Source organism: Lithobates pipiens, unplaced genomic scaffold (genome assembly GCF_037356315.1).
Source record: "Lithobates pipiens isolate NorthernLeopardFrog02 unplaced genomic scaffold, aLitPip1_a1.2 Scaffold_19, whole genome shotgun sequence".
Lineage (NCBI taxonomy): Eukaryota > Metazoa > Chordata > Amphibia > Anura > Ranidae > Lithobates > Lithobates pipiens.
The window spans coordinates 105,998,527-106,020,960 of record NW_027507764.1 but is presented as its reverse complement, the minus strand read 5'-3'; the positions used below and the strand labels follow the sequence as shown (position 1 = coordinate 106,020,960).

The following is a 22,434-nucleotide window of genomic DNA, read 5'->3' as shown; positions in this document are numbered from 1 at the left end:
CAGATCTGATGACGTCACTGGACTCCCCCCCCCTCCCCACGTTGAAGTTCTGATTGAACGCAACATGTACGGGGGAAGGCGCTAAGCATGACATCACCTGCTGCTGCCCTACGGAACTAATGCCCTGTGGAGAAGTTTATGGGCTGTGTTAACCCTTTTGATACCCGCTCGCAAAAAAAAAATAAAAAAAAATTCACAAACATTTTAAATCAGTAATTTATATAATATATATATATATATATATATATATATATAAACCTTGGCACCCCAGGTGTTATGGGAACTACATTTCCCATGATGCTCATTTACTCTGCAGTGCCGTTGAGCAACGTGGGAAACGGCAGTTCCAGAACATCTGGGGTGCCAAGGTTCTCCATCACTGCCCTAGGGAATAAAATGTCGGTCATTGTAACTTTTTAGGTCACACGTTATTTGCACGTTATTCAAAACTGAATCTTTTTTTGGGGGAGAGAAAAAAAAAAAAACACACCACGCACCAGTAAAGTTAGCCCAATTTTTTTGTATAATGTGGCATATAATCTTACGCTGAGTAAATAGATACCTCATATATCATAGAATGGCGCCAAAAAAAATCTCCATAGGCAACGCTTTAATTAATTAATTATTTTTACAGGTTACGTGTTTAAAGTTACAGAGAACGTCTTGGGCTAGAATTATTGCTCTTATGTTCACGGTGATAGCTCACATGTGTGTTTTGAACGTCGTTTACATACAGACACGACCCAAGTATGCGTTCGCATCTGCGTGAGAGTTTGATTTTTTTTTTATTGTTCATCTTATTTAATTTTTTTTTTACACATTCCCTTTAACATATATTTTTAATCATTTTTATTCCTATTACAAGGAATGTAAACATCCCTTGTATTAGGAATTGGGCCTGACAGGTCCACTTTATGGAGAGATGTGGGGTCTATAAGACCCCAAATCTCTCCTCCAGGCTGGATAACCTGAGATAAAATAAAATGATCTCATCTGGCCCTCGGTTTTCCCTATGGCTAACATCAGGCACCTTTGGATGCCTTCTCGAGCTCACCAATCACAGAGGCGAGCCGGTAAAAGGACAAGAGGGTGGTGGGGGACGTCCCGCGGCCTGTAAGAATGATCAAGCGGCTAAACAGCCGCTATGATTGTTCTTACGATGCAGGGGATCGCCGGCTGAAAAAAAAAATATCTGAATGATGCCTGAAGCCATCATTCTAGATATCCACACTGAAAGCCCAGGGCGTCATATGACGTTCTGCGGTATGGAAGTGGTTAAAGCAGAACTACACTCACCTGTTCTCCAGCACTGCAATGTCCTGGCCGCTGACATTTTCAACACAGCGCTCCTGAGATATCACTACCGAATGTGCGGGAGATCACAAAACCCCATGCATTTCAGGATCCTCTGAACATTACATACCACTGTCCAGCTAGTAAATTTTTCCCTCCGCTCTATATGCGCCAGAAAAAAAAAACTCCTTAGTGCTCAGGCTGGACATGCCACTGAAGCTAGTGGGAGAGGGTGCATTACTCATATGCCCAGTTTGAACAAGCCAGAGCAGCTGCTGGGGGTGCTCTTCCAACATCCTGATTGTCCTACCATTTAGGCAGGACAAAGGGGAATTGAGCACCAAGAAAATTTTTATACATGCCGTACACAGTCATGGAGGGGGAAAGGAGCACCTTTTGAACAGTGGCACGTAATGTGCTGAGGATACTGGGAACATAGCTTTTTTTTTTTTAAAGTGCAAAAAAGGTAAACACTTTAAATTGCTGGACTGCAATGCACCAAATGCTGTACATTCAAAATCAACGATCCCATGAAATGTAAAAGGTGAACTTTAATGCAGTGCTTACAAAACAGGAGCTCTGACATTAAATAATCTACTTAGAGGCTTGTAGGTTAAATCAGTGCAGTACCAGTCAGTGAGAAATGACAATACCGTTAAAAGGTCTTCTGATGCTTTTTTCCACGCTCTAAAATAAACATCTGCAACATGACACACCAATGACCTAGTATAAAAGAATAAAATAAATAAATAACAATCCCATAAAAACAAACAGTCACTCATGAAAAATAAAACTCCTATTTTCTGCATGTAGTTTTATAACAGCTTACCTGTAAAATCCTTTTCTTGGAGTACATCACAGGACACAGAGCCATAGTAGTTACTATGTGGGTTATATAGGCCACTTTTAGGTGATGGACACTGTCACACCCCAAGACAGGAAGTTCACTCCCTATATTACCCCTCCCAATACTGGGAGTACCTCAGTTTTTGTAGCAAAGCAATATAGGAGTATCCAGAGAGGGAAGGGACTTCTGTGTCCCGTGATGCACTCCAAGAAAAGGATAAGGTAAGCAGTTATAAAAATCCTACTTTCTTTATCATACATCACGGGACACAGAGCCATAGTAGTTACTATGTGGGATGTCCCAGAGCAATGCTATCTGAGGCGAGGGAGACGCAAACAAAAGCAGGTATTGCATGCCTGACGAAGGGGTCCTGCGCGGCTCCGAAACGTTGCACTTTTTGTGATGTGATTCTTTCCATTAAACCTTTTGGACAAAAATTTCCGATCCATGGTGTGCTGGCGAATATGTACGCTTGTTTGGTGTTTCTAGCACCCAACTGGTAATCTCTGCAGCACCCACTACTTTATGAGCCACAAATACCAGGAACGTGTGCAATAGGAATATCGGTTTGACAAACAAAAGTAGGGCGCCATCAGACCTATACTGCTGCCTGCAGCACACTGCGCCCAAAGGCGATATCCTCATGCCTTTTTACATCTGGTAAATGTATGGACTGAAGACCAAGTTGCGGCCTTGCAGATTTGAGCCACGGATGCTTGGTGATGCATTGCATCCAAAACATCAGTTTTTCGAATCTGAGCAGTCGCCTTCAAGTAGACTGACTGCTCTCACTACATCAAGCGAATGTAGCGACTTCCCTTCCATGGAGCAGTGTTCTGGAAAAAAATGAATGTAGAGCAATATCCTGGTTAGAATGAAACCCTGACACTACCTTCGGTAGAAAGGAAGGATGAGGATGCAATACTACCCTATCCTTGTGAATAATTAAATACGGCTCTTTACAAGAAAGAGCAACCAACTCAGATACCCTTCTTGCAGAAGATATGGCTACCAGAAAAACTAGCCTTGTCAAAAGGACCAAGGGAACTCTTGGAACTCTAGTTTGTAACCTACAGCTATTGTGGAGATCACCCATGTGTCTCGAAACTCCTCCTGCCAGACCCTTGAGAACTGCAGAAGTCTTCCTCTCACTCGAGCGAGCGGGAGCGCCCCTTCATAAGGAGGCTTTAGAATTTTTTGTAGATTTCTTTCCCCAAGACTTCTTTTGTCCCCGAGGTTTACCTCTTGAACCCGACGGCGGAGGCTGTAGTGACTGCCTGGAGGCTGATGCCCCTGGCACTGGAGAAGGAGCTCTTTTAAATGAAAGACATTTACTCCTTTTCTTAAAGTGGTTGTAAACCCTTTACAACCACTTTAACCTACAGATAAGCCTAGATTAAGGCTTACCTGTAGGTGCTTGAAATATCTCCCAGACGTGCACGGTCTAGGAGATATTTGCAAACCGCCATACGGCGATTTCTTCTGTGCAAGCACCGGAGTTAGAAAGGGCACACTCATGCAGTTAAAAGCATGCGCAGTAGTGACGTCACGCAACTCCAACCAGTCACAGAGCCGGAGTTTGCGGCCCCAGAAGAGGGGTGAAGAATAGACGCTCGCTACTAGCAAAGACGACGGGGACATTGTGGGCTTCTCCAGCAGATAAGTGTCACATAATGGGCTACTATGCGATGCATAGTAGCCCATTATGCTTTACGTTTGCAGGGAAACAAAGAGGAAGTAAAACCCATCAGGGTTTACTTCCTCTAACTGGCAAGAGGGTACTTTTTCAACTAGAAGTTTTTTTGATGCATTTATCCAAATCATCCCCAAATAGCTGTTCACCGCGGAAAGGAAAATTAGCCAGGAGTTTTTTTTTTTACCAATTTTTCAATCATAGGACGCATATGCACTAGCCCAAGCTTAAGGTGTGAGGCCTAAAGAATAGAATCTCTCATGGCATCAATTGCAAAACAAATAGCCCCAGGTAGCTTGGTGAAATCCTGGGACTGCTGATCAGGGATAACCTTGAGCACCTGTTTCAACTGGTCTTTCAAGTGAATTTAGTGAATTCTTCCTCCATGGGATAAAGTGCTGGGAATTTTTTAGGAGGACATTTATTTTTATCTGGGTGATACCACTCAGAATACATAAGCTGATCCAGCAATGAATGGACAGGAAAGGCATGCAAAGCTTGGAGGCTTTAGCGAACCCAAACAAGAAGTGGGCTTACCAACCAACTCAGTTAAGGGTAACAAATGTGGAGCGGACCATTTAAGTAAAAGATTGTACCAGCAATCTTTCAGATTGTGAAAATGAAGGAGGTCCTTCTGCAACTGACCCCTCAGAAGAGGAGTCAGCCTCTTCACGGTCCCCTGAGGGGAATTAATCTTCTCCTGCCCCCAGTTCCTCCGTTTGAGGGTCCTGGGTAGTAGAAGGGGACCTGTCGCGTTTTCTCCCACTCTGGGAAGATGCAATTAAAGCCGCTAACCTTTCTTCCAATCCCACCAAAGCCGAGGAAAAAACCTCCTCAGTAATATAGACAGGGGCTGCAACGTTGGAAACAGTTGCAACACTTCACTACCCCAATGGTGTACCCTGACCAGCCACCCCAGAACTCTCAGGGGAGGATGACATGGAGGTGAGACTAGGGTCCTTAGAGCCTGAGGGAGACACATATGGGCCCTTTTTGGGGTGTTTCTGCCTCCCCTTCTGACCATAGTCTGATGCACAAACGCAGAGGTACTGCGAACAGAAAATGCACCCACTGTTTGAGCAAATAGTCCAGCAACTGCCGCTATTAATGCTCAGCCTGATGCTCCGTAAATGTGCCTAGGGAAAGCCTGTGTCACCACTTAGATGCCCCCATCTGCTCGTGTCCCTCCATCAGCCTGCAAATGGAGCTTCTTATTATGCTCTCGTGCTGTGGACGTTGAGGCACGCCAACGCCGCACTAAGCCACGCCCCCTCTGTCTTCCTACCGCGAACCCCCTCTTTTCGGTGGGATCGGCGCGTGTGTGTGCGCCGTGCTGAAGTGGTGGAAGAGCAGAGTCCGCCGATCGCTCTGGGCTCCCCCTGCATTTCCGGGAGAGAACTCTGGGGGGGTGTTTTAGAAAAAAAATCCCCCCCCTCCAACATCTTACTGAAGGCTTGGGACTGCTTAGCAAGAGGAAAAGTGCAGCTTCTGCTGACAGAGCGAGATATGGAAAGCATGAACAAGGTATGTGCTCTTTACGGCCCCCAGTGGCTACTTCAGGTATGACAACATTTACTTTAAAAGGAGAAAATCCATAAGAAAATTGTAAAATTCCTTAGGAATCTCGATTTGCCTTATCCTGCTGTAGGGCTTCTGTGGTAAAACCAAACTGACCCAATCTTCACCCCTCACGGCAGGCTCTGTTTAAAAAAAAAAACCTTCAAGGACCAGGGGCTCCTTTCTGATCGGGGGTTCCACTCTCTTGGACACGTACAGCACCTCGCCAGGAAGCTTTAGGACTGAAAAACACCAAAGCAATGGATCCTGGGGTCCAGCTCTCAAAAGAGAAGCATTACAGGCTAAACCTCGATTCTTGATGGGCCACGAGGCCTGGGTACCAATCAATTTGGCCTAAAAAGACACTCTGAATGGATCCGGCTGCACAGATTGCCCCAAAGAGCTCAGCATAGCACATCTTTACTCAAGACTAACACCTAAGACACTGGTGAAAAAACGCCCTGTCTTGGGTGTGCCAGTGTCCATCACCTAAAGGTGGCCTATATAACCCATATAGTAACTACTATGGCTGCGTCCCGTGATGTATGATAAAGAAAGTGCTGTTCGTTTTGATTTCTGCGCACATGATTTTACTGGAATTAGCATTTTTTGCCTTTTCTTTGGCCAGATAAAAAAACACAAATTGATGCAAAACGCATTACATGCTTTTCTGCAGCTTCTCCATTGAAGTATATTGAACCAATAAAGCACCATTTTGCATTAAAAGTCCCTGACCCTTTCAGATGTGAAACATGTCCCATAGGAAACCATGTAAATGAACTGTAGTGTATTTCTGCAAAAAGCACCAATAAACACATAGATGTGAACCAGGTCTAAGACGTTTAGTAACATAATGGGGTTAAAAAAACGAAAATTAGCCCTTTATAGTAGAAAAAAAAAAAGTAGATAATCACTACTGTAAGGGGTTCATTTTTTTACTGTAGAACAGTGAAAGTAATATTTACAGTAGCAATTTGCTCTTTTTTGTACTATAAAAGGGCCCATTTTAGTTTTTTTTAACCCCATTATGTTACTGGTTGATTAAGAAAATAGTAATTGATTAATTTCATAATCGATTAGTTGTCAATTAATCGATTAGTTGTTTCAGCCCTAAAGAATTCTATGCATTAAGGTGAAAACCCTCCTGTGCTGCAGCAGTCTCCCCCCCCACCCCTTACTTACCTGAGCCCGAGCTTTCCAGCGACAAGCACACCAGCTCCAGCCAGTGTCTCTGGAACTCATTGGATAGATTGAAAGCAGAAGCAGCAGCCATTGGCTCCTGCTGCTGTCAATCAAATCAATTGGCATGGGAGCCAGGGGGCGGGACAGATTCCTGCTGCCTGTGTCAATAGACCGGCAGCAGGACCCGGGAGTGCACCCGCACGAGTGCCCCCAGGGAAAGCGCTTCTCTGTGGGGGCACTCGATGCAGGAGGAGGAGCCAGGATCGCTGCAGAGGGACCCCGGAAGGGGAGGATCGGAGCCACTCTGTGCAATACCCTTACACAGAGGAAGCAAGTTTAAAGACATGTTACAAAAAAAAAAACCCACACACGACTTTACAATCCCTTTATAGTGGTTAACCTCAGAGATAAAATATGAACAAAGCATATCCCACTATACTGTATACTTGTCTCAATCCAGAGCACTAAGGGCTAGTTTACACTTGCGCTTCAAAATGTGGCACTGGACATGCTTTTTCAGGCTAGGTTCACATCTATGCTGGTTGATGCAGTTTGAGAGTTTTGCGTTTTTTTCAGGCTAATAGGAAAGGAAGACAGTTCTTTTTACGGTATGATTTTACGCTGGCACTCAAGTTGCATCAAAGTCAAATGAGAAAGTCAGTTTAGAGATCAGAGAGGTCAAGTTTAACCACTTCAGCACCACGCTATATCCAAAAGGAGGCTACAGGGCGGCACTATAGGTCTGGAGGGCGTCCATAGAAGACATCCCAGGACCGTGTGCTACACATTGGGTGTTCTGTGTGACCGCTGTGTCCTTTGGACACAGTTGATCACAGCACCCTTTTTCCATGTGATCAGCTGTATTCAATCAAAACTGATCACATGTAAACAGACTTGCCGGTTATCGGCAGTCCTTTCCCCATGTTGTGTCTGTGTGAGGGAAGGGGGTGCTATTAACAGGCAAGTATGTCAGCACACCATTTACACTAATTATCACCAGTGCCAGTTAGCAGCAGCCTGACCATTAGCGCCGCCTCATCAGCACTCATCAGTGAAAAAAATAAAAAAAATTACTTACAGAAACTTTCAGCATACTTTTAACAATGTTAACCAATATAAACAATAATATTACATACTTTGGTAAAATTTGAAGCTGGTTTTTAATTGTTTCATGAATTATTATAATGAAATTGACGTCCCAGCTGAAGATGAAGCTAAGAAACCGCCGGCCCTAATCACAGAGGGAGGAAAGGAAATTCATTAAAAACAAGCTTAGAAGAATATATTTACACGTGTTACATGTTTTTTCATCATTTAAAATAAGTTTTGCTTAAGCTCAGCTACATGCAAGGTTTTTAATTGTCTAGTGGCAGGAGACTAGCCCCGTTGTGTTTGCAAAACATAGAAAATCAGTGTGTGGTAAATGTGGTAGCTGTCAAAGTGTTATTCTCATATTACATTGTAAAATTGGGTTGTTAAACCCCCCTTATTGCTTCAAGTAAACTTACACTTTGGAGCTAACCCTCAATCAATCACTCTGCCCCATATAAACATGCTCCCCTACCCTCAATTGTGGTCCACCCGAGGGATAGTGGGACTTGAGCATAATATATTGAATGGCCGATGGCAGAGCTTTACAGAACTTAAGGTGCAATTTCACTTGCCCTATAGGATACTGTCTAGATATCTCCAGCTGTGACATGCAGTGCTCTCAAATGTTTATTTTTTTCACATCAAGCCCTCTGCATGTGAGAGATATTCGGATCCTTGCTGCAGTTTGTTTAGGAATACATTTCCTGCATTACAAATGTGGGGAGTCAGATTAACAAATGTTTAATTTCCATTCCTGACTGGAGCTGTTTAAGATATAACTACCATGCTTAAGCAATTGCTGACCAGCTCACGCAGATGTACAAGGGAAGAATGGCTCTGCTGGGTGAAACCCTGTATGGGTATGTTGTACCCTTTAATCACTGCCAGGGGGCATGCACCCGCGGTCACCGCCAGCTACCCACGAGCCCCGGCTTGGGGATTTGTGTGTGTAAAATCCCTAAAATCCCAGGGTAGAGGAGACACATAGTTTGTTCCTACCAAGTAGGAACAGCGATATGTCTCCTCCCCCAGTCAGTCCTATCCCCATACAGTTGGAAACACTAACTAGGGAACACGGTTAACCCCTACCCTGCCAGTGACATTTATACAGTAATCGGTGGCTATTTTTAGCTCTGATTGCTGTATAAAATGTCAATGAAAAAATGTCAATGATCACAAAAACGTGCAATACAGAAAATAAATAATATAAACAAAAATGCCATAAATATCTTTCCCATAGTCTGTAGACGCTATAACTTTTGCACAAACCAAGCGATATATGCCAATTGTGATTTTTTTTTTGTTACCAAAAATATGTAGAATATATATTGGCCAAATTTTGTTGGGGTACAGCATGGCATGACAGCAATTGTCAGTTAAAGCGACGCAATGCCGAATTGTAAAAAGTTCTCTGGTCAGGAAGGGGGTAAAATCTTCCGGGGCTGAATCGGTTAAATCAGATGCACTTTTTTTTTGTTTTTGTTTTTTTTAAGTAATAGTTACCTCTTCTTTTTTAATGTGGTTAATATTCAGAACGCACTGGAGTAACAAGTTCCTCACTTCATTACTTTCCTCTGAATTGTAATCAAAATTTAGGAGAGCTGCATGAAGTTGCCACAAGCGAGCGATATCCGCAACCTATTACAAGAGACACATTAGTATATTATAACAGTTTCCATATTTACAAATACAAAATGCATAGGACTACGATAAAACTTAACCACTGTTCATATACACCCTCAATTGAACCACTTGCCATCTGGGCCAATTCTGACACTTCGCTCCTACAAGTAAAAATCAACTTTTTTTTGCAAGAAAATTACTTAGAATGCCCAAACATGATATTTTTTTTTTTTTAGCAGAGGCCCAATAGAATAAAATGGTGGGTGTTGCAATTTTTAATGTCACATACTATTTGCACTTTTCAAAATTGTGTCTGCCCATGGAATTGCGGCAAACTACAGTGCTTAAAATTCTCCATAGGTGACAGTTTAAACCTGTAAAGACATTTAGAGTTGCACAGGAGGTCTGGTGCTAGAATTGGTGCTCTTGTTCCGATATTTGCGACAATACCTCACGTGTCGTGTGATCACCGAGGTCGATAAAAATCAAATGATTTAAAAAAAAAAAAAAAAAATACCCCACATGGATTTTTGTATCAAATTTATTTTAATAAAATGCTTTTGGAGTAAAAATAAAATAAATCTATCTAAAAGGATAGGTTTTCTATGTCAGATACATTAATAATTTAACATGAAGCTGTATATTCTGCAATATTTAAATTTTTGTTACACTCATTCAATGAATCCAAGCTCTGCAAGCTGAGATAACATGTACTGCATTAATGCATTCACACAATTTCACAGTAACCATGAGATAAACTAAAGTTCAAGAATATTCCTTTATCACCTTGTTTTGCAAAACTATGTACACTACAGATTGTATGATTTAAAGAGCACCTGTTATTTCATATCCATCATGTCAGCGCCTGTTAGTGGGCATCTATTCACCTGCTGCCGCCAAGTCCCTCAACTTGTTGTGTCACTGCCGCATCACCACCCGTCCCATTAAAGTAAATAGGACTGTCTGCGAGTCAACAGAAGGTCAGAGGAGGAGCTAGAGAGGACAGTTGCTCTTTGAAAATTAGGATTTAAATTGAGTGGATTTAAAATCAAGCCTTTTTACTAGTGATTGAAATCCTGATTTAAATTGACTTTAATTAAATCAAATCCACCCTGGTGATCACTGGTGATACACATGCACGGGGGAGTAACGTATGCGTTTGCATTCACGTGTACGCACGGTGGGATGGGGGCACTTCAAAGTTTTTTGTTTCTTTTTTATATTATTTCATACTATTTTATTATTTTTTTTGGATTAACTTTATGGCTTTCACAAGGGAGAAACAACCATGAGCCGTGACATGTCCCCTTTATGGAGAGATCTGGGGTTTATTAGACCTCCCTGCTGAACCAGCCAAGATTTGAACTGTATACAACCGGCTAAAGAGTAGATCTGACCCCCAAGCTACATCACCCAAAGGCTGCTAAAAGAAAAAGGTTTATTTTCTTAACATTCTGAATAGATTGGAAGTTGTACGATTAAGAACACACTTCAAAAATCAGACCACTGGGTTATTGGCATGCACATAGCTGTTATAAGCTTAAAACAGTGTAAGAAGGCAAAGTTTTTTATTGTACATACCAAACATTTCGGTTCAAGTGACTTTGCCAAGAGCATTGAAAAAGCCGTTTTCCCAAACTCTTCTTTCTTTTCTAAGCCCTTCTCCCACCAGGCCTCACACAGTTGCCGGATGGCAAGACGGACATGGGATTCTGACCTTGGTAAAGCTTCCAGAATACCTGCAGTTGAATGTAAATGTTAGTTTAAAAAGAAAAAAGTTAGGTTGACGACTACTAGTTGCCCATCTGTCATGATGATTTTCTGACTTTACTACCTGCTTACTGAGCTGCATGCTTGTTATGTTAAGTAGCGAAACTAGAGAATCAGGCAGGCAAAGTAAAACCATTTCAATGCACATTTTTCTATCACAACTGAAGACCTGTAATCCAGCTGCCAAAAAAATAAATAAAACAGAATGCCATTTCTTTAACCTCCTCGCGCCCGCCCTATAGCCGAATTACGGCCGTAGAGCAGGCGCGTTCGTTTGGGCGGTCGTCCCTGGACGGCCTGATGTTTACTTCCGCAATGCGCGCCGCCGCGGGCGCGCATCGCGGAAGTTCTGTGTTCGCCGTGTCCCCCGGGGACAGGCAAACACAGATCGCTGTAAACGGCCAATCACAGCGGCCGTTTACAGCGTGATCGGCGTGTCCAATGGGAGATGATCTCATATGTAAACATATGAGATCATCTCGCAGCGCCGCTCTCCTTCCTCGCACAGACAGTGCGAGAGGGGAGAGATGAACGGCTGCAGCGGCAGCCGTTCTGATTCCGGAAAAAAAAAAAATTAAAAAAATGAAATAAAAAGTGCCATCCGCCCCCAGCAGTGCCATCCGCCCCCAGCAGTGCCATCCGCCCCCAGCAGTGCTATCTGCCCCAGTGCCATCCACCCCAGTGCTACCTGCCCCCAGTGCCATCCACCCCAGTGCTACCTGCCCCCAGTGCCATCCACCCCAGTGCTACCTGCCCCTAGTGCCATCCACCCCAGTGCTACCTGCCCCCAGTGCCATCCACCCCAGTGCTACCTGCCCCCAGTGCCATCCACCCCAGTGCTACCTGCCCCCAGTGCCATCCACCCCAGTGCTACCTGCCCCCAGTGCCATCCACCCCAGTGCCACCTGCCGTCAGTGCCACCTGCCCCCAGTGCCACCTGCCCCCAGTGCCACCTGCCGTCAGTGCCACCTGCCGTCAGTGCCACCTGCCGTCAGTGCCACCTGCCGTCAGTGCCACGTGTCGTCAGTGCCACATAGTGCCATCTGTCATCAGTGCCACGTATCAGTGCCATTTGTCATCAGTGCCACCTGTCAGTGTCACGTGCCATCTGTTGTCAGTGTCACGTGTCATCAATGCCACTTATCAGTGCCATCTGTCATCAGTGTCACGCGTCATCGGTGGCATGTATTAGTGCCATCTGTCATCGGTGGCACATATTAGTGCCACGTATTAGTGCCATCTGTCATCGGTGCCACGTTTCAGTGCCACGTGTCATCAGTGCCACGTATTAGTGCCACGTATAAGTGCCACGCGTCATCAGTGCCACATATTAGTGCCATCTGTCATCAGTGCCACATATTAGTGCCATCTGTCATCAGTGCCACCTGTCATCATTGCCACGTATCAGTGCCATCTGTCATCAGTGTCACGTGTCATTGTCCTGGTGCTTCAAAAGTGTAATAAATAGTCAACAAGTTAGATGTGTAACTTATGTTCCTAGAACACATGATGGCGCTACCTGCATGTTGGGCCTCTCTATGTGGCCAGGCTGTGAAAAAGTCCCACACATGTGGTATTGTAATACTCAGGAGGAGTAGCAGAATTTTTTGGGGGGTGTCATTTGTGGTATACACATGCCACGTGAGAGAAATAACCTATTACAATGACAATTTTGTGGAGAAAAAAAAAAAATGAAAAATCTTAATTTTGCAAAGAATTGTGGGAAAAAAATGACAACATCAAAAAGCTCACTATACCTCTTACTAAATACCTTGGAATGTCTACTTTCCAAAAAGGGGTCATTTGGGGGGTATTTGTACTTTCCTGACTTGTTCGGGTCACAAGAAGCGAGATAGGCCACCAGTACATCAGATGTGATCAATTTTGTGCGATTCGCACCACAGCTTGTAGACTCTCTAACTTTCACAAAGACCAAATAATATCCACTAATTTGGGTTATTTTTACCAAAGATATGTAGCAGTATAAATTGTGACCAAAATTTATGAAGAAAAATTAATAATTTGCATAATTCTGTCACAGAAACAAAGAAATATGCGTTTTTTTTCAAAATTTTCGGTCTTTTTTCATTTATAGCGCAAAAAATAAAAACCCCAGAGGTGATCAAATACCACCAAAAGAAAGCTCTATTTGTGGGAAAAAAAGGACAAAAAATTCATTTGGGTACAGTGTTGCATGACTGAGTAATTGTCATTCAAAGTGTGAGAGCACCGAAAGCTGAAAATTGGTCTGGGCAGGAAGGTGTTTAAGTGCCCTGTAAGCAAGTGGTTAAAGAGGGATTCCACCAACAAAAAAAAATATATTAAAAGCCAGCAGCTATAAATACTACAGCTGCTGACTTTTAATAAATGGACACTCACCTGTCCCGGGTTCCAGCGATGCCGGAAGCCGAGGCCGATCGATTGCTCGGCTCTCGGCTGCTGTAGTCACCATTCTAGGTGAGGGAATCAGGAAGTGAAGCGAATCGGCTTCACTTCCCGGTTCCCTACTGCGCATGCGCGAGCCGCGCCACGCAATAGGAAATCTCCGCGCTGTCACTCGGACCTGTGTGTGTCCCAGCAGACAGCGCGGCAGGGCAGGAAATGGCGTAGACTCCCACAGGTATCTCCACCCCCCTCCCCCCTGAAAGGTGTCAATTGTGACACCGGAGGGGGGAGGGATCCGATGAGCGGAGGTTCCACTTTAAGGTGGAATCCCGCTTTAAGGTTAAGTAAAAAAAAAAAAAAAATACCACACACACACACACACACACACACACACACACACACACACACACACACACACACACACACAATCTACAGAGGAATTCTGCAATCACAGCAAGGATGGATGAAGAAAACAAAGGCTATGAAGCTTAGCCTGGTTTATTTCGCTGCCCTGGAAGACTGAAATGCCTGCTTCTGTCCCACACAGAGGTGCTTTCCCCACTAGGGGTAGTCTAGCCACTTAAAAGAAGTATAGGATTTTTTTTTTATCCCATATGCATACTTACCTAGGTGAATGCCGCATCGGACTGATGCTGCATCTGTCCCCTGCCGTCTCTTCACCGAGATCCAAGCCACTGGCTCGGTTCTCTCACCTCCCCGAGCAGAGAGCTGCTGCCTGTCAGTCATTATGCTGGCTGCCTGTCAGTTTAGATATTCCACCGCCATTTAATAAATTGCTGTTTGAATGTATTATGAGAGCAGTGTTAGAACTCGCTGAAGGCCCCCCTCCTAATGGCTGGGGATTTCAACACAGTCTTTGATAACGCCCTTGACAGGCTGGGTGGCTCTACCTTGCCCCCTACTCCTTTAGGCTCATACCTAGATCAATTTCACTTTTTGGATGCCTGGAGATAGAAACATGCCTCTGTACAAGAGTACTCATGCTATTCTAAAACTTATGGTACACTGTCCCGCATTGATAAGTTTGCTTTCTCGTGGCATGCTTAGCATGGTAAATGACATCCAATATCTCCCCAGAGCGGTATCCGACCATTCTCCTTTGTTGGTGAATCTTGTTCTAGGCACGTCTGATGCATTCCGGATATGGAGACTGAGTCCTCTGTGGCTAGCAGACTCGGCCGTCACAGATCAAGGACTTACTGATATGAATGCCTACTGGCTCATTAACCGCTTCAGCCCCGGAAAATTTTACCCCCTTCCTGACCATGAACGACGATATGTATCCTCCCCCAGTCAGTTCCATCCCCATACAGTTAGAACACATCTAGGTATTGGGTATTATAGTTCACCAGCCCATTTATATATTAAGAATAATTGAACCCTCTCATTAGTAAACTTAAACGTACTTTAAAAATCTGGTTCAAGCTCCCTTTAAACACTACTAGGGAGGATAACAATTTTCAAAAGGATATTCCTGCTACGCTTCCGCTACATATTGACCAACTCCCCAGTATAAGATTACTAAATGCAGATTTCGAATTGCCAAAGATCTGCTGCAACTACCTGTTCTGGAAGGAGGCCTTGTACTTCCTAATCTTTAAACCTAAAATGTAGCCTCTCAACTGGCTCATGCCCATTGGTGGTCCTACCCTGAAGTTAATGCTGCCACAGCTCTGGAAGCTGCTATGCTTTTCTTACTTCCTTGATCCATCGCCAAGCTACAAGGGGTAGGGATAGTACGAGTGTTCTATCCATGACCTTACGGATATTCAAACTCTCGAAATTGCTCCCATCACGTGCAGCTGCCGAATACTCGTCTAATGCTCCTCTACGGAGCAAGCCGTGTCCGCAGGAGTTTTTCCGAAGAACGGATGTAGCATTTTGGTTCAGATGGGAGGGTGAAATTAATTTCTCACTTGTTTCTTAAAAATACTTTTCAATCTTTTTTGGAATTTCGTAGAGACTTTAGTCTTCCGCCCACAGCTTACTTTCGATATCCTCAATTATGACACACTGCTGCTGCACAATTCGGCCTACATAATATCGCTATACAACCCTCCCCTCTAGAACATCTGTTGACTGACCCCTCTCATTCGAAACTCATTTCTACATATGATGCATCTCTTCTACATTGTACAATGGTCAGAGGTCACCGCTTTCATTAGCTCCATTACCCATATACCCAATGTATACAACCCCTTAAAGGTGCCTGTTGGGTTATATTGATGATGAATCCCTTTCCAAAAGCACTAAATTTTTCTTACGTATAGTATTGTTTTATGCAAAGAAATCCTTAACACAATGGAAGTCACCAACCCCTCTCACTAGGGGCAGCCTGTCCATTAGGAGCACTGCCGCCCTGCTATATGCATAGCATGAATCTATCCACGACCACCCCCTTTCGGGTTGCCGTGGATATGAATTAGAGCGGCTAGGGTTTTTTTTTTTTTTTTTGAAGAAACTGATTAGAGCCATAGGGGTCATGAGAAAGAGAAATTTTTCATCTCCAAATACAGAAAGGTTTCTTCACATTGAAAATGGACTCCCCCCAGAGTTGTTCTGGCAAGCTCAGGTGATTGCATTAAAAAAGGCCTGGATTCTTTACTAAAATGTACACTATATAACTGGGTACTAACATTTATAGGTAAAGTTGATACAGGAAAAAAAATAAAAATAAAAATCAGATTGCCTCGAAGGGGTTAAGGAAGGAATTTTCATCCCATGCTGTAGCAAACTGGAGCATGCTTTGCTGGGGTTTTTTGCTTTCCTCTGGATAAACTGTGGGTGTAGGTTTGTGTATATGGGATTGTATTATTTTTTGGGCTGAACTTGATCAACCTATGTAACTATTTTTTTTTGTATTATTTATGTACCATTTATACATTTTGTTCATTTGTGGTTGTAATTTCTATATCATATATCTTTATACAAATGTGGTAATATAAAAAAGGGGAAAACACACCTTATTATTAGGTAAAAAAAGCAAAACTCATTTGGAATGCTCTTTTAACAGTTCCCAATGAAAAAAAAAGAAGAAAAAACACTGCTTAGACCTGTACATTTAGAATGCTCTATTTGAACAAAAACAAAATGAAAATAAAAATTGAAATAAAAAAAGTACTTCACCATTGAGAAGGCCAGCACATTCCAGGAGATCTTGATAAGTCATGTCCTCTTCCACCACAGACACAGAGAGTGTTGCCACAATGGTTACACCATGTATTACATCCATAGCGTTTTTCTAAGAGAAAAGAACAAAGTGCTGTTTGGAATGTAGTCTACACTCACGTCTAACAATGTAAATTGTCACCAGCATGTTAATGCAGCAACCAGAGGGTGCCAACATATATTCTGGACACCCCCAATAAAATGGAAGCCCGCTTATGATAGGTCTCCAACATGAAATAATTGGAAACATAAAAAAAAAAAAAAAAACACTACACTGCAACTCCAAATGTGTTAGCTTATGCACAGAAAGAGATGAATGATAGTAGCAGTTTATTGTGAAAGTATAGCAAAAAGTATTTTATATCTATTGGACAAAAAAATAAATAAATAAAAAAGGGGGGGGGGGGGGGGAGGAACAATATGCCACATACCACTTCAGAAGCTCCTTCCACTTCCATGTCATCATCATCTGCATCATCTATTTTGTGCCACGTCTCTACTGGATTCGCCACCAACGTATCCAGCAGCAAAATCTTCAGCTTCTGCCATAATTCCTCCTTTTGCTTCCTCGGCAGCTCTTGCAATACCTCTTCTAGATCAAAAGGATCCGTCGCATCTTTCTACAATGTAATAAGTCCCCACAATCCGTTATACAAATATGTAAACCAGCAATGGGGCAAGCCTTAACCATCAATGTGTACAAGGTGGAGGCAACATCAGCAAGTCCTTTTAGGTAACTTATTTAGCTCATTGCCAAAAGAGGCAATGTTATGCTCATTATGAATTGAAGACCTACATCTAGACCAGTTATTAACCAACGTCTTGTAAAATTCGAAACCTTCCCTACATAGTTTGGGCTATAGGACAATTTATATCGGAATTATAAGAAGCTATAGGGCTCGGCCGATTCATAAAAAAAATAAATAAAGAAGAAAAGAAAAGTAGCACACAATTGTGATTAAGCCCTAACTGGCTGAAACGCGTTAGTAGTGCAGTCCTTGAGTGGGGACTGCCATACCTGTGGACAATTTCTACAAGAAACGTAGACACTTGTGATCTATCCAGTGTGTGGAAACTTTTTCTTTAAAAATAAATAAATAAATAAATAAATAAAAAAGCACACAAGTGCAGTTGTATCCTACAGCAACTGAACAAATTCTTATTTAAATGTTCCCCCAAAATAAAACACTGAAATCTGATTGGCTCCTATTTGTTACAACTTCAGTTCTTTGCATACTTTCCAGTTCCCATGTTTATTATAATGTTTGTGCTTAGGGTTTTTCACACACAGCAGGGGGCCCTGAGTGCAAAGCTATGGCAAAAGCTATCATCACGCGATTAAAGTAGAACTATAGGCAACACTTTATTTTCCTTTTTGGTTCGAGTAAGGGAGGGTTGCAACCCGTCAGATTTTTTTTTTGCCATCTGTGTCCCATTGGAAAGATTTCCCTTCACTTCCTGTCCCATACCCAAAACAGGAAGTGATAAAATTCTGAAAATTAAGGAAATCCCTTGCCCCCCCCCAGTAACCAGACCTAGTGTTCCCATTGGAAGATTTCCCCTCTATTACTGTTCTGGGGACAACCCAAAATTTGGGATTTTGTTTCACATTCAATCATAATGGTAATCAGGAGAAATAGAGAGGATGAATCTCCATAACAGGGGAACGGACAGCAATAAAAAACGACAGCGGTAGTAAATTCTGCTATCCCGATGCGGCTTTTAACATTACCCAGTGTAATCCAGGCCCAATCGCATATTTCTTACATTTTTTAGAAAGTTTTTAAAAATCTCATCTCTGGAATAAGGTGGCATCATCTTATTTTTTATTATGTTTTTCCGAGTCTGCAATGCAGAGCATTTGTGTGCATCATGTTTCCCTTGCTGTAATCTCACGCATGCGCGATCGTGTCTTAACCAAATCTTATTCTTGATTCGACGTTCCTATGGCAACTGTTGGCTTTAACTTTCTTGTAAAGTGTGCCTGTCAGTCCGCTGTAAGCCAAGGTCCATCACAGTACGATGCCCGGATTTACTCCCCATGTGACCTCACATGGGGTGTACCAGGAAGTTATGAATTAATCTGCAGCCTCATGAGTGGACAGCAGTGCTACAGGAAGTGGAAATCAGACACGGCATCCTGTCAATGGATGACGTGCTGTAAATCAGGGGAGAGATGCGCATGTGCTGGGGAAGTTATTACACAGCAAGTAAGGAGACATCTACAAGCAACAATCATTAGTATTTTTTATGCCGACCAAAATCGGGGGAGAGTTTACTACCACTTTAACAGTATCCAAAACTAAAAAGGAAGAAGTTTTGCTTTTTGATAAGCTTTAGAAAGCAAGCACCTGCTTGAAAATCAGAATATTTTAAGACAGACAATCGGTTCCCCAATGCTAAGGGGGGTCCCTTAATTCCCCTGGGCATCTATAAAGACCAAAATAAAAAATAAAATAAAAAAAATATATGTGAAATACTTTTAGACTCGGTTCACACTTCTGTGATGGAACTTTGTTGTGATTTGCAGTGTGATTATACAATGCAACTTTGTATATTCTAAGTGGTCAATTCACATTGTAAATCGCACCAAGAAGTGCAGGAATCGTTTCCAAAAAATAAATAATCGCACCATTCTGAGCCACATTGATTAAAACGAGCACCATTAAAAACAATGAAATTTCCCTTGTCATGCGATTCTGTGTGACTCAAGTCGCATTACTGTGAACCAGGCCTTAATGTTACAATAAGACCATAAATGAAAAGAGGGTATGTATTGTAATAATTATGATAAATTTACATATTTAAAAATCATGTCAACTGATTTTTTCTAAATGTATTGTGCTGTACTCAGTTTATCCTGGATGACACATATAATATACTGCAGTGATTCGCCACCAGGGTTCCTCCAGAGGTTGCTAGGGGTTCCTTCAGAATTGGACAATTTCTGCCTCTCAGATAAGTTCCCACCGACACCACTGATCTTTTTAGCTATCTGTAAGGAGGTAATTCTTCCCAATGACCACAAGTGTAAGGACCATTCTTCCTACTGACCATCACACTATTGTATCATGAGTTGTAGATTTCTAATTTTTAGCAGGGGTTTCCCGAGACGGGAGAACTATTTCAAGGGTTCCTCTGTGTTGAAAAGGTTGAGAAAGTCTGATATACTGTAATGGCACTCCTTGTATGCTGCATTTTATATTGTACTGTTGAATCTCTAAATGACGACTTCCTACTCGTTAAAAAAATAAAATAATAATAATAATAATAATAATATATAATAAAAAATCTCATAATAAAAATATATAATAAAATATAAAATAAATATCATAATAATAAAATATAAAATAAATATAATAATAAAATATAAAATAAATATGATAATAATAAAATATACAATAAATCTCATAATAAAAATATATAATAATAATAATAATAATAAATAATAATAATAATAATAATAATAATAATAATAATAATAATAATAGTGCCAGTGGATTCATGAGGTCATGAGAGAAGTGTGTGGACTGCTAATAGTGATGACATTCTAGCTGCTTGGCCATTATAATGGTTGGGTGATTGCAAGGCTTTCTGAGTCAAATACCCAGAAAGAGAATAAAACCGTGCCATCAGAATATCCAAAGACTTGCAAATTAGAGTCAGTCTCAGAATGGAAGGCAGGTAACCACTATTTTTGCACAGGTTCCCAATAACAACCCACACAAGTTTCTCAAGACAGGTTCTCTTTAATGGGTTAATCTGTCATGTTGTAAAATGACAAATCTGGAGAGCCACAGATGGAAGAGTACCACAGAAAACCAAACACTGGGATTCACGTTAGCAAAGTATTAAGCCACATTGCAGTTCTGTAGATCTTCACAGAAAGCAATGGAGCAGTTACAAAGAGGAGACACTGAGAAGTAGATGAATCTTAAGGACAATCCTCACTTCAGGCTATGAAGCAAATCGAGCATTACACTGCAGCTTAAAAAACGACAGGGATACGCGCAGAGCTCCAACACAGAGTATACAAATAATGGACTTACATGAAGCTGAATGAAATGTAAGAAATCTTGTAACATATCCTTCCCTGTGGCAAGTAAAAATGCCTCCCGCTTAGACATTGCGACTCCTTAATGGAAAAAAATAAAAAAAAATAAAACACATTTATACATGTCTGTACAAAAAAAAAAAAAAAAAAAAAACACACATGACCTACATATACAAACATGACTGTTGGCACTCTATAAATCCTGTATTATAATAATATCATCATTATTAAACACACTATGGTGCACAGATTTATGGCAGGCGTGGAACATTGTGTAAAAAAAAAAATAAAATAAAAAAAAAGGGGGGGGGGGAAATTGTAGCCGATTTTTTATCCCCCCCGCCCCTTCTTTCAGACTGGAAAACTGACCTAATGACAATGGCTGTATGTTTGGGGTCATTGTCCTGCAGCAGAATAAAATTTGGGGCCAAAGGCACGTCTCCCTCATGGTATGGCATGATAGTGAAGTATCTGCCTCCATTTCTTAGCATGGAGGACACCATCGCTCCTGACCAAATCTTCAACTTAATTGCAGCCCAAACTTTCAAAGAAAAAAAAGGTGTAGTAATCAGGAAGAGTCCGCTTGTGCAGTGTGTCTTCAATCAATATAACAAGTGATGATGTGATCCCTTCACCATTGAGCAAGATGGACTCTCATCTCAAATAATGGACCCCTGATATATCAGACAGGTCAGAAAATGCATGTTCCCATCATGGGTAAATCATAAGATTCAGCAGAAAAAAACGGGAGTACTCCAAGATAAAATTCTTCTCCATGTCATCAAATCAGTGTGATTCCATATATAAAAACATAAAGAACAAACAAAATCTAGTGCTCTCCGTTGATACGAATTTATTAAAAGACAATATTAAAAAGAAGTTACACTCACATTCAGAAGCACTGATCTCCAGTGGCGAGTGTTGAGCATGAAAACAAATGCAGCCCAAAATCCATGCGCGGATCAGTGTGATAGCTTGCGGATGGCGTCACGGCTTAGGTCACGTGGTCCGTACGCGTTGCGTTCCAAAAGTAGGCGGGACTTAAAAAAAATTATGTTTTACTTTCTTCTTTTAAAAAAAACATCCAATTAGAAAAATGTAAAAAAATAAAAACAAAAAATTAAATCTAGATTTCTTCTTCATCAATTTAGGCCAAATTTTATGCTGGATTGACCTACAATCATGGACATGGGGATAAGATTTCTATAAGAGTGCTTTTTACAAGCCCATGAGGTAAGGGCACTGAGAACACTTCATAGGATTCAGAAGCACTTTAACCACTTGCCGACCGCCGCACGCCGATGTACGTCGGCAGAATGGCACGGGCAGGCATAAGCACATACATGTACGTGCTTTGCCTCCCGCGGGTCGGGGGCCCGATCGGGCCCCCGCCCGGTGCCTGCGGCGGTCGGTTTTCGTTCGGGAGCGATCCCGGACGAGGGGACGGCCATTCATTCATGGCCACCCCCTCGCGATCGCTCCTGACGAATGGAAATCCCCGGTGACATCACTTCCTCTCCTGTAATGTAAACACAGGAGAGGAAGTGATGTATTCTCTCCTCCGTGTCGGTATTTTTCGTTCCGACACGGAGGAGAGCGGATCAGTGAGTTGCACCAACACATCCCACACACAGTAGAACATGCCAGGCACACTCACACCCCCCCTTTACCCCCCGATCACCCCCCCAATTACCCCTGCCCCCCAGTCACAGTGACACCAATGTCATTTTTTTTTTTTTTTTTTTTTTT

At 42.3% G+C, this 22,434-nt stretch overlaps 1 protein-coding gene across 1 annotated transcript in view; it reads right to left on the bottom strand.

The window, feature by feature from the left end:
* NCAPG2 (non-SMC condensin II complex subunit G2) overlaps positions 1 to 20,764 on the bottom strand; it is a 95,811-nt gene extending 75,047 nt beyond the window's left edge. Inside the window, exons 1-7 of the mRNA XM_077491141.1 lie at positions 20,681 to 20,764; positions 17,063 to 17,251; positions 16,590 to 16,704; positions 10,869 to 11,026; positions 9,168 to 9,302; positions 7,709 to 7,803; positions 1,947 to 2,016 (exon numbers count right to left, since the gene is read on the bottom strand). Coding sequence (XP_077347267.1) covers positions 1,947 to 2,016; positions 7,709 to 7,803; positions 9,168 to 9,302; positions 10,869 to 11,026; positions 16,590 to 16,704; positions 17,063 to 17,251; positions 20,681 to 20,758 — 840 coding nt within the window. The 5' untranslated portion in view covers positions 20,759 to 20,764. The remainder of the gene's footprint in view (positions 1 to 1,946; positions 2,017 to 7,708; positions 7,804 to 9,167; positions 9,303 to 10,868; positions 11,027 to 16,589; positions 16,705 to 17,062; positions 17,252 to 20,680) is intronic.
* Between the last annotated feature and the right edge of the window lie 1,670 nt (positions 20,765 to 22,434).